The following is an 11944-nucleotide window of genomic DNA, read 5'->3' on the forward strand; positions in this document are numbered from 1 at the left end:
GTGCTAGCTAGATTTTCTACATAATCACTATTTGGTTGTTTTGTACATGACTTAATGATAATAAGGATGACTACTATTTTGTGAATTCAAGCATACTATTACTCTTTACAAAGATTTCATTCCTCAAGCAAAGGCCACTTGAGGTAATGTGATACTCTTTTCTTTTTTTTTTATTTACAGTTGTTCAATGGTTATTCTTAATTTCTAGTTGTTAATGTGCGTTTAAACTAAATCAAGTAGTTATGGTCGCAACTAACTTCTAGTTTGATTAGTTAGATTAATAGTTGTACCTACTACTCCTAAAGTTACCCACATCATTTTCTATGTTATTTAGTTTTCTGTTTCAATATTGTTCATGATTACCATTTATGTTCTTAGTAGATTAATACATTATTTTCACTCAACGATAGAAAACTGATGATCCTTGTTGCACATACAATGTCAATGCCATCTTTTATAATGTACGTCTCTGGTCAATAAATAAATGAGCCTTCACTTAGGTCATAGGGTTGCCCCATTGAATACCTCAATTGTATCATGTGTATGAAAAATTATACTAATTGAATGGATATAGTGGAGACTAGTAATTTTCAGTGCTATGTCAAGGATGGTGCTAAGGTTTAAGACTCTTAAGTTTAGGACTCCTTTTAGTCATCTACCTTCTTGTAAAAGTTCCTTTTGGTTATATATTTTTGGTAGCATAAGTGTTTGTATTTAGCATTAGGGAAGTAATATTTTGAACTAACATCAAATTTTTTACTAACAAGTGTAGGAAGACAACCAATAATCTCATCACTTCCATTGCATGTACCATCAAAGTGATGCTAGAGGAAGGTTTTTGACCTATACATCAAGTATATGAGATGTCTTTTCTTCAAGAGAGTGGCCAAAGGATTCATTAGATTCAACGTGAACACCAAAAAATCCATTTAGTCCATCTATAGATCCAACATCTTCTTGTGACAATCACAGAGAATCTACTCTACAATGTCCACAAGAGATAATAACAATAATCGGTGACGCTGATGCATAAAATACGGATACATCAATCACCATTACATTTCCAATCATTGACTAGAATAGGGCAACAACATTAAAAAATATACATCTAGACACCCTACCTAACTTTTATGGCCTGGTCACTGAGGATCTCGATTCCTTTTTGTTTAAGTTTGATGCACTCTGTAGATGTTATGACCATGTAATTGATACCCATTTCTTAAAGTTGTTTCCAACCAATTTGAAGGATTCTACATTATGGTGGTTCATGGGGTTGGAAGTAATGTCATGGAACCAATAATGCAACCATTTCTATGGAGTACTACTAATTTTACCATTGGTAAAATTGAAGTTTGGCAAGGTATAATGGTTAGCAAAAGGTACATAGGACAAAGGGGCTTGAGCAACACATGTTAATAAGGAAACATGACTAAAACGACTTTGTGGGTATTGTAACTGACCATCATGTTATGGTTAAATGGTCTCAAAAATTATAATTGGACTCAAAATATTTGAACCATGCAATGTTGTGAAATAATATGTATTATAATTATGGAACTCGCTATTTAGGAAATTGCAAGGTGCGTATTGGAACCAAACCTCCAAATTAGAACTCAAAATCAAATAATCTTTAATTTAAATCCACATCAAAAATAATCATAATAAAATCTTATGGATTTATGTCCACACCAATGTTCACTTTTTAAGTATCTTATACTATAAGACATGAAGGTACACATAGGTACTATATTTTGATATTAGTACTTATAACTAAATACTTATTATCTTTTTATCCGAAGCAAAAGACCAAACTTGGTCTTCAATAAAGAACTCAATTCTTAAGAACTTTGCAACATACTAGCAAAAGTAAGTCATATAAGGGAACAATTAATGTAAGATGTATATCTAGAAATTAAACTATAAATGCAACTATGTTATGAATCTGAGTCCACCTCAAAAAATTAAGCATAGGTTATTATAAATAACTGAATTTTTAAAAAAAATGTACACATTTTTAAATACTTTTTCCAAACACTTAAACTACTCATAATACTTATAATACAATTTTAAACTATTCTTGAACATCAAATAATTTAATAATCAAAAATAATATTTTAAAAGTTAAAACAATTATTTATCATTTTTTAACATAAAAAAACTACAAAATCATAATAAACTGCTATAGATTTTCTATTCTTTTAGTTTACTCGTCTAAATTTGACAATTCAATGAAGATAAGATATAGATAATTGTCAAAGAACATTTATTTAATGACAAGTATTTATTATAAAAACCTAAATACAAATTCTTGTACATAAAAAACAAAGATGTGAACAATTCTCTTGAAATTTTTTTATTTCCTTTAAACCCCTTCATTCCCACTCTCGGAGCCTTGTCTTGAAATTCTTTCTGGATGTTGACATATTCTTTCATCCGTTGTCTCCCTACGATTGTCCCCACCGCATGCCACTAACATCTCCACCACTTCTCTCATACAATGCCGCTGGTATGGCTCTCTCTTCGTGCAAACTAAACCCACACGTAAGACGCGCATCATCTGTTCTTCGCAATTATCATCCACAGTCCTCTTATCCACCACTTCTCTCTCTCCGCCCATCCAAATTGTGCAGCGTATCCAACCCACGATGTCCACGCCCTCTCCATACTCCCTCTCGCCCGTCGCTTTCCTCCCGCTCACCAGCTCCAATATTACCACTCCAAAACTGTACACGTCACTTTTCTCATCTACCCTTAACCTCTCAACGTATTCTACTCGTCACATTGCAAGTACAGAAAAAAAACTTTAAAGAATAAGATAATCTCTCCAGGAAAACTAAAATACTAGAAGTTTAACGAAAGAAAACTTACCTGGGGCTATATATGATCAGAAATAAGTCAGAGAATTAAATATTTTAATCTTTACTTAATTTTTGTTCTCATATAAATGTAATAACCTTTCAATACCGGATTGTCTTTTCGACTTCCGATGTAAACATAAATGTGGTGGCTGTTCAGCTTCTTTGAAAGCTTATAAATAAGCCCAATTCAAATCCAATTGCAAGGAGTTGGAGAGTTATGGAGTTACAGAGTTATAGGCATACGCTCCTTCGCAAGATTGCCTAAATTGTACAGGCTCAGGCATACAACTCTCTTTTACAGAGTTTGCCCAAATTGGATACATTCCAGGCATACAACTCTCTTTTACAGAGTTTGCCCAAATGGGATAAATTCAAGGACACACAACTCTCTTTCACAGAGTTTGCCAAAAATTGTATGGTTCTTACAAATTTTCAATGAAATGAAATTTTATATGATTTGTTATGTGTTTACAATACCACAAATTCTGCTTTGGGTATTGTCCTTTGAATTGACAAAATAATTCAGATCAGTGGTATCAGAGCCATTTTCGATCGCTGCAGGTGCATCTACAGTCAATGAGCCGCTGCCTATACTACGCCAAACTCTTCCTTGTCTTTGTCTTCAGCAGAAGGAAACGAGGAAGCTATTGCAGCATCTACCAAGGAACCAGTAGCTGCTACGCCTCAAGCTGACCAGGCTCCTGTGCTATAGCAGATCTAGAAGAAGCGATTATTCTCTCGAGAGTCTCATTAGCACTTTCAAGTTACATGGCAGAATTTTATTTGGAAGATGATCGAGCAATGGGGCCCATTGCCTTTCAAAAAAGGAGTAATGATCAGAAATAAGTCAGAGAATTAAATATTTTAATCTTTAATTAATTTTTGTTCTCATATAAATGTAATAACCTTTCAATACCGGATTGTCTTTTCGACTTCCGATGTAAACATAAATGTGGTGGCTGTTCAGCTTCTTTGAAAGCTTATAAATAAGCCCAATTCAAATCCAATTGCAAGGAGTTGGAGAGTTATGGAGTTACAGAGTTATAGGCATACCCTCCTTCGCAAGATTGCCTAAATTGTACAGGCTCAGGCATACAACTCTCTTTTACAGAGTTTGCCCAAATTGGATACATTCCAGGCATACAACTCTCTTTTACAGAGTTTGCCCAAATGGGATAAATTCAAGGGCACACAACTCTCTTTCACAGAGTTTGCCAAAAATTGTATGGTTCTTACAAATTTTCAATGAAATGAAATTTTATATGATTTGTTATGTGTTTACAATACCACAAATTCTGCTTTGGGTATTGTCCTTTGAATTGACAAAATAATTCAGATCAATATATCCATGCGACCCGACATAGCCAGACACCGTGTACTGATGGCCCAGCTTATCAAGCACTCTGGATAAGCCAAAATCCGATATTTTAGCTCCAAAATCTCCGTCCAGCAAGATGTTGCTGGATTTCACATCCCTGTGCAATATTGGAGGGAAGCAATCATGATGCATATAACTCAGCCCGCGAGCTGCGTCAAGAGCGATCTGATAACGTATCGGCCATTGCAGCGGCGTTTGTGGTCCTGAGCCACCGTGCAAAAGGTCGAACAAGCTGCCGTTGGGCATGAACTCGTATACCAATAGCTTGAAATAGGAATCTTCACTTGAAATGCAACAGAGAAGCTTTAAAATGTTATTGTGCCAGATGAGTCCCAATGTATTCACCTCCACTTCCCCACTTTTATTCTCTTCTTGCAGCTCACGTTTTCTCCTATAACTTCGTCTTGATCCTCCCATGTTCCAGATCTTCTTAACGGCTACGGCTTGCCCGTTGTGGAGAGTGACCTTGTAAACTTTTCCAGCACCTCCAGATCCAATCACGTTACTCTCCTTCAAATTGTGGAGGATGTATAACTCGTCCACATCTGCCGAGTGGAACGGAGTTAATTTCCACGATGGCGTGGTTCTTGGCTTCCTGAAAATCAAGCAACACAGACAAATGGAGCACACGCTCACGGCCACTACAAGTAAAGGCGGTAATAGGATAGTAGCTAAACTCTGAGGTAATAGCTTATGACGAGAAGGACACGGAGGCAGCATCAAATTCTGACCCCCGCATAGCTTCGCATTGCCCAGAAAACCCTCCTTGTAAACCGGAATGTCGAGAGCCTCAGGAATGCGTCCAGACAAGTCATTGTTGGATACATTGAAAACACTCAGTTTCAGGTGTCCGAATTCGGGCGGAATACCACCAGAAAGCAAATTGTTTGAGAGATGAAGACTGTTCATGATGTCGTTCAGAGCTGCAGGGATTTCGCCTGTAAGTCGATTGTGACCCAAATTGAGCTGACTGAGCTTCCTTAGCAACGTTATTTCCATGGGAATTTCTCCTGACAGAAAATTATGGTCCAGCTGGAGAGTACTGACCAAGCTTAAGGCCCCAAGCTCATGAGTAATGGGCCCTGACAACCGGTTGTTACTGGCTTCAAATACTTGAAGTCTTGTCAGCTTTCCAAATTGTGTAGGTATTCTTCCTTCGAACCCGTTGTTGCTTATCTCCAACCGACTCAGATTCTTCGCTTTACCAATTGCAGCTGAAATCTGGCCTTCAAGCGTATTGTTGCTGAGAAGCAATTTCTTGAGATTGGAAGCACCCCATAGTTCAGGAGGAATCTCGCCGCTCAGATGATTGTTCTCGATGTACAGATACTCTAGAGAATTGCAGTCTTGAAAGGACGAAGGCAGACTACCATTGAAATTGTTCGAAGAGCCAAGAAAACTGTAGAGGACTCCTCCTCGACACAGATTCTTTGGCAGAGGGCCTTCCAATTCGTTTCCCACCACATCAACAAGAATGAGATTGGAGAATGTACCCAAACTCTGAGGCAACCATCCACTGAGCTTGTTGCCGTACAGCTTCAAGTAACTCAAGTATCGTAGCTTGCCGACCTCAGCAGGTATCTCTCCTGTAAGCCGATTGCTAGACAATTGTAGAAAATTCAGATATGTGAGATTGCCGACCCCATCGGGAATTGCGCCGTAAAGTTGATTGTCGGTAAAATCCAACTCGGACAAGCTCCTCAGTTGACCAACGTCGGCCGGAATTTGCCCAGACAAATTGTTGTCATAGAGAAACAATAATGTCAAATTCTCAAGAGCCATTAAACTGGCCGGAATAGCACCGGAGAGATGATTCCAAGACAAATCCAACTCCTCCAGCTGGGTTAAATTTCCCAAGAAAGTCGGGATTCGGCCCACAAGACTACAGTTTTGTAGCCATAACTGCTGCAGTTTCTTTAGATTGCCAAGCTCTGTGGGTAGCACAGAAGGACGCAGAGGATTATTGTCAAACGTGAGGTTCTTCAGAGACTTCAGATTCCCGACAAAATTAGGGAATGGTCCACTCAAACTATTGTCGTGGAAGAAGAGAGCCTCGAGCTTTGGCAGCATTCCGAAGGCTTGAGGAATGGAGCCACTGAAAGCATTAAATGACAAGTTTAACTCTCTCAATTCACTCAATTCAGAGATACGAGAAGGCAGCGTTCCAGCAAAGTGGTTGCTCGACAAATCGAGCTTGTGCAAACCTTTGCAATGCAAAAGGGCGCGCGGGAAGGGAGCGGTGAAATCATTGCTTTGGAGAGACAAGGCAGTGAGATTAGAAAGGGCGCATATAGCGGAAGTGAGGTTGCCAGAAATGGAGGCCCCAGTGAGATCAACAGCGGTAACGGTGTTGAAAGTATCACAGGAGATACCTGTCCAAGCACATGGATTTTTATGAGACTCATTCCAGTCGCTCAAAGCATTTCGCTTGTCCCTCCAATCCCCCCTTTTTATCTTAAGCAGAATTAAGCCGTCTTGGGAGAGTGAAGTGCAGTAGAGAAGCAAATGTAAGAAGGTGAGAATGCAGCAAAAGAATGTGAGAGCGCGATTGGGCATTATTGGTGCCATAACATATTATGTTTTAGCAAAAGAAAATGCTCTCCTTGTGGAAATGGCGGAAAATCTCTTTCAGATTTATAAGGCTCGTAAATATCTTTCTTTCGTTAATAAATTGTCTTTCTCTACTCCACGACCGTTGGAGAGGAGAGAGAAATTTTTGTAGCTCCTATTCCTAAATATCCGGAGAACAACAACACTGAAAAGTGTGGAAAGGAATAAGGATAGGTTCTTTCAATTTTCTTAGTGCTTTTTAGGCCACGAATTTGATGGTGGGTGGTTCAATTTTAATCACTCTATAATATTAAAACTTATTAGATTGGATAAATTAACATGTTATGTTTTAATATAATTAAAAACTTTAAATTATTAGTAAACACTCAAAAATTATAAAGATAAATATAGTATAATATTAGAATATAATTAATAATATTAATAAATAATATTTATTATTTGAATAATGTTGAAAATAATTTTTTTAGATAGAATATAATTATTTTTTATTTTTAGAATTTTTTCATAAGATTATATTGAATATTTTTAATGTGAATTAGAATTTTTTTTGATAATTTTCATAGTATATTTGAGATTTTTTGTTTTTGTGTAAACTTTAAAAATATCTATTATTGGCATTGTTTTATAAGTTTACTTTCTTTTATATATGCACATATAGATTTTAATACTAATGCAAATTTATAATGAGAGAGATCATGAAACATTGTTACCATTACATAAAGATATTGAACTATAATTTGTAAGTAATATCTCTATTGGTCATATAACTAGATCATGATCTTAATTTTGTTTGATTTAAAAATAATATTGTTGAAAAATATAAATAATTATTGCAATGTTTTACTATAAATGAAGTTTGAATGTGTAATTCTTAAAGTAATTTAAAATGTGTGGTATTTTATCCTCAATTAGTAGATTTGATAGAACTTCTTAGAAACTAAATTTGGGATCTATATCTATTATTTAATAAATATGAGATAGTCATAGCACTATTTTTTTTTAATTTAAATGTCTCCACAATTTAAGAAATGTATTTCTCCATAAATCCCACTATAGTCTATAATCTATATTCATCTAGTTTCGCAAATAAACAAATTTCTTATAAATCCATTTTCCTTTCTTCTTTCAAGTAGTTTCTAAATTGCATTGTAGGCTCTTTGATAGATGCATAAACTAAAGACTCTATAATTTGAAAAGTAAAGGGCATTGCAAGATCTTTCATAGATACTCTTTGAAAAATTTATTATGTTCTTAAACATCAAGTGAACAACATTTAAATGATCAGATCATTAAAAAAATTCATATGATTGGTAGGGGTGACCATCAAGTTACAAGTCTGTTGTGTAGAGTGAAAAAGAAAAAAATGAAAGATGTGACTAATTAGACTATAAGTGAAAGTGTGAATGATTTGTTGCAAGTAATGTTAGATATTTGTATTCTTAACATCAAATTCACTTTTTATCCACTAAATTTTTAAAATATGTCAAACGAGTTTACCTACATTGCTCAAAATGCAATTTAAAAATACTTTAGCCTCATTTTTTTCATCACATAATTTTATTTTTTTGATAAGTCATAGTCAAAGCTATAATTTTTAGCTTTTCCTTGGAGCTAAGAACCAGATGAGTAGACTTGAACCCAAGACCTCCCATGTTATATTTGAGAAGTATAAATGAGTCCCCTTTTGTAAAAAAAATCATAAATGTTTTTGATTAAGGATAAACAGGTTTTGAGGGGACTCGAAACCCCATACAATAGGTTTTGAGGGGACCCAAAACCCCATAGGTTTTGAAGGGACCCAAAACCCTCAAATTTTACCAAGATCTGGAACCCACAATACCACTCTACTAAAAGGTGAGATCATCAAAAAACCAATAGCCAAACCACAACCAAGACGGAAAAAACCACCCCAAAAATAAGAACAAGGGTTTTACAAAGGCTCCCTTAACCTACACACAACACCATGGGTATTTTCAGGCACCCATAACCTTCAAAGAAACTAGATTACAATAGGTTGGCATATAAACACAATTTGAACACAAAGGGTTTTGAAAGGCTCCCCTAACCCTCATCCTGGGTTTTGAACTGTCACCCAAAACTAGCACAAAAGGGTTTTCCAAGGTTCCCTTAACTTGCAACAAAAAACTCTAGATGCCCAAGGCAAAACCAGTCCTTAACCAAAAATAAAGAAATCGACTAGCCAAACTGGGCCCTTGAAAACTAGCAGCAATCAACCTCCCTGTGGTTTTTACCAGGCTCCCACAACTTGAAACCAAAAAACCAGCTGACTGATTCCAAACAGAACTAGGAGGGATTTGAAAGGGTCCCTTAACCCACAAAAAAATCTGGGTAGTAGGGACACAAAGGACCCAGACCTTGCCATGAAGAAACACATGAGAGAAATGAAAGGCAACTTCAATCAACAACACGAGCAACAACATCATCCAAAAGGCCTCCTCACACAATCTCCCCACCTCAATAGGACAAGAGAGAAGGCAAAACGTCATCCTCGAGAACCCTCTAGTAGCAAGCTGAAACCCTACCACTCAAAACCACCGAATCTCTACCTCTATAAGAGAAAGGGCTACCTCAGATAGGAAAGGAGAAGAACAACCTAGAGGCCCAAACATTTAAATCATATCCCAACATAGAAAAGGTCCCTCCACCTCAATAGGAGGACAACCTAGATCAGAAAAAAAACCCAAGACACAGGATCTCCCAAAAAGAAAACCTTAGTGTAGCGTCCTAAAATTGTGACACTTGCAATTTCGACTGCATTTCGGTCTTCATGATGGCGACGCAACACGGAACCTGAATGGAGACCCCGAAACCTATTTATGACACCAAAAACTACATTTTCTTGCACCCTGGCCTGATCCTCCTTTGTACCCTGCTGTCCCAGGAGGTGGGACCAGAGCGCCCAGCGCCCTAGTCCTTCAGGACTAGGGCGCCCAGTGCCCTGGTCCCCCAGGACCATGGCGCCCAGTGCCCTGGTCCCTGGCCCTATTTTGGGCCCGGTCTCCTATGGGGCTTCGGGTCTTTTTGTTTGCAAATTGGAAAATATCATTTCCTGGTCGGCCTAAGGTCGGGAAAATCAGTCAATCAGCCCTAATTGACAAGTATATAAACTACATTTTCTCTCTCATTTTGGAGAGAAGATGAACATATGTGGAAATGATACTCAAACATTCAATCATTCAAGCATTCAAGCATTCCTTCAAGCAATTGAGCATTCTAAGTCTCCATTCAAGGCTAAGTGTTGCATTCAAGACAAGGATTCAACCATTGAAGAGGAGATCACATACTACTACATACTACAACATACAACATACAACAATATCTATACCTTCGCACATAAGGATACAAACATCCTTACAACAAGGTATTAGTACTTGTTTTACATTACAAACATTTACATTTACAGCATTTCTCATTTCTTGGTTAATTCCAAAACCGAGGTTTGACCTAAGGGCAAACCCCTAATCCCTAACCCCCCAATTGTCTTCTCTTTTCTGTGTGTAGGTTGAAGGTATGCGGCTAAAATTGAAGATCTGGAATCCTTGTGTAGAGACGAACAGATCCCCCTTCGTTTCGCGGATTTTTCGGAGGACCGTGTGCACGCCGGGCGCCATCGTCCTGTCAACTTTTGCTCAAATTTGCAGGACAGCGCCGTCTCGACATTTTATTGCTAATTCCAGGTCCGTAGCTTCATCCTATATCCCTATCTCAGTTTATAAGCGAATCTTTCTCACTTTCTATGCATTCCTAGCTTGATTCTTCTATCAACATTCTTTACAAAAGAGGGTAGCCTTGCTATTTTAACCCTTGAAACTCATTTAGAATCCAATCTTGCCTTGTGTGGGATTGGATCTTGTGGGTTTCAACCCCTCTTTTGAATGTAAAGTCTCCCCTAAGTGAAAACCGTCAACCCTAGCGATCTCCCTTCTCTCTCCTTGGAGTTGGAAGAGGGGAGAGCAACTAGGGTTCGATCGATTTTCCGCTTTACATTTTGGTGAACCCGATGTGAACATCCTTTCTGATTATTCATGGTTAGATCTGAAAATTGGCTTCCTTGATTGCATTTCCATGTTTGATCTTTTGCAAATTTTAGAGCTTAATTGCATAAAAACACTAAATTTTCTTTTTAGTGATTGAGCTTGCGAAATGTTTAATTATTAATGCTTGTTTCAGATCTACCCTTCTATTGCAAATTATCAATTCATATTTGTGCTTTAATTCTGAAAATTAAGTGGTTAAGTGTCAAAACCCTAATTTTTGAAACCCTCTTGATTCAACCTTTGTCCGACAATTTCACTGATCAAAACATCTCCAAATCAGCTATGACTTTGGATTCCACAATAAAATCACAATATCTTTCATCCCTGAAAATTTGGAAAAAAGTTGCGAGGACCGTGTGCACTCCGAGCGCCATTGTCCCTGACATTTTTTCCGAAATTTCGGGAGCTAGATCTTACTGTATTTTTCTGCTAAAATCCAGAATTTTGGCTGATTTTATCAATTATAACACTTTCAAAATTACAGTCAAAGTTGGTCTTGTGATTGCTTGGATTAAGGCTCCTAATCATTCAAAAATTGTTGAAACTGAAATTCATGTCAAAATTGTGTTTCTTACTGTCCTAAATCTGAAAAGTGTGTTTGCATTCATTCAAAATTTTAGTGTTTTATTCAAATTCTTGCAATTTGTGACTTTTGAAATTAAGTGCTTAATTACAACAACTTTGATTTCCGCTTTCAAAATTGAATTTTCCATGAAATTGAGTCAACTTTTAAATTTCAAAACTTGCATTGCTTTTGATATTCCCTCTAAAATCATAAAATTCAAAATTTTAGTTTCCCTCTCTTTTTCAAAATTCAAATTTTGCATTTTTCGACAATCTTGGTAGGATTCAATTTTGAGATTGCAACTTTAATTTGGCCTATCTACAAACCGTAAAATCACTCAATTTTTTCAAATTAGCTCTAAAATCATCATAACTTTCATCCCTGCAAATTTTGAAAAAAAGTTGCAGGGACCGTGTGCACTCCGAGCGCCACGGTCCCGGACATTTTTTTCGAAATTTCGGGAGACTGTCGTGATTGCATTTAACAGCTTAAATCTAGGAGATTCGCTGATTTT

General features: G+C 36.9%; 1 protein-coding gene across 1 annotated transcript; it reads right to left on the reverse strand.

The window, feature by feature from the left end:
• Window positions 1-2362: 2362 nt before the first annotated feature.
• LOC131071484 (receptor-like protein kinase HSL1) lies at window positions 2363-6828 on the reverse strand. Its single transcript, XM_059212471.1, has 2 exons — window positions 4197-6828; window positions 2363-2775 (listed from the first exon to the last, which is right to left on the reverse strand). Exons 1-2 carry the CDS (start codon window positions 6802-6804, stop codon window positions 2363-2365), a joined length of 3021 nt encoding a protein of 1006 aa, XP_059068454.1. The 5' UTR covers window positions 6805-6828.
• Window positions 6829-11944: the final 5116 nt, after the last annotated feature.

The sequence above is a fragment of the Cryptomeria japonica genome, chromosome 10 (genome assembly GCF_030272615.1).
Source record: "Cryptomeria japonica chromosome 10, Sugi_1.0, whole genome shotgun sequence".
NCBI classification, from domain to species: Eukaryota; Viridiplantae; Streptophyta; class Pinopsida; order Cupressales; family Cupressaceae; genus Cryptomeria; species Cryptomeria japonica.

Coding starts and splice junctions, on each gene's coding strand:
- LOC131071484 (XM_059212471.1), bottom strand. CDS start 6,804: ATGGCACCAATAATGCCCAATCGCGCTCTCACATTCTTTTGCTGCATT. Junction 2,776..4,196: donor CGGGTCGCATGGATATATTG/ATCTGAATTATT, acceptor TTGCAATGTGAC/GAGTAGAATACGTTGAGAGG.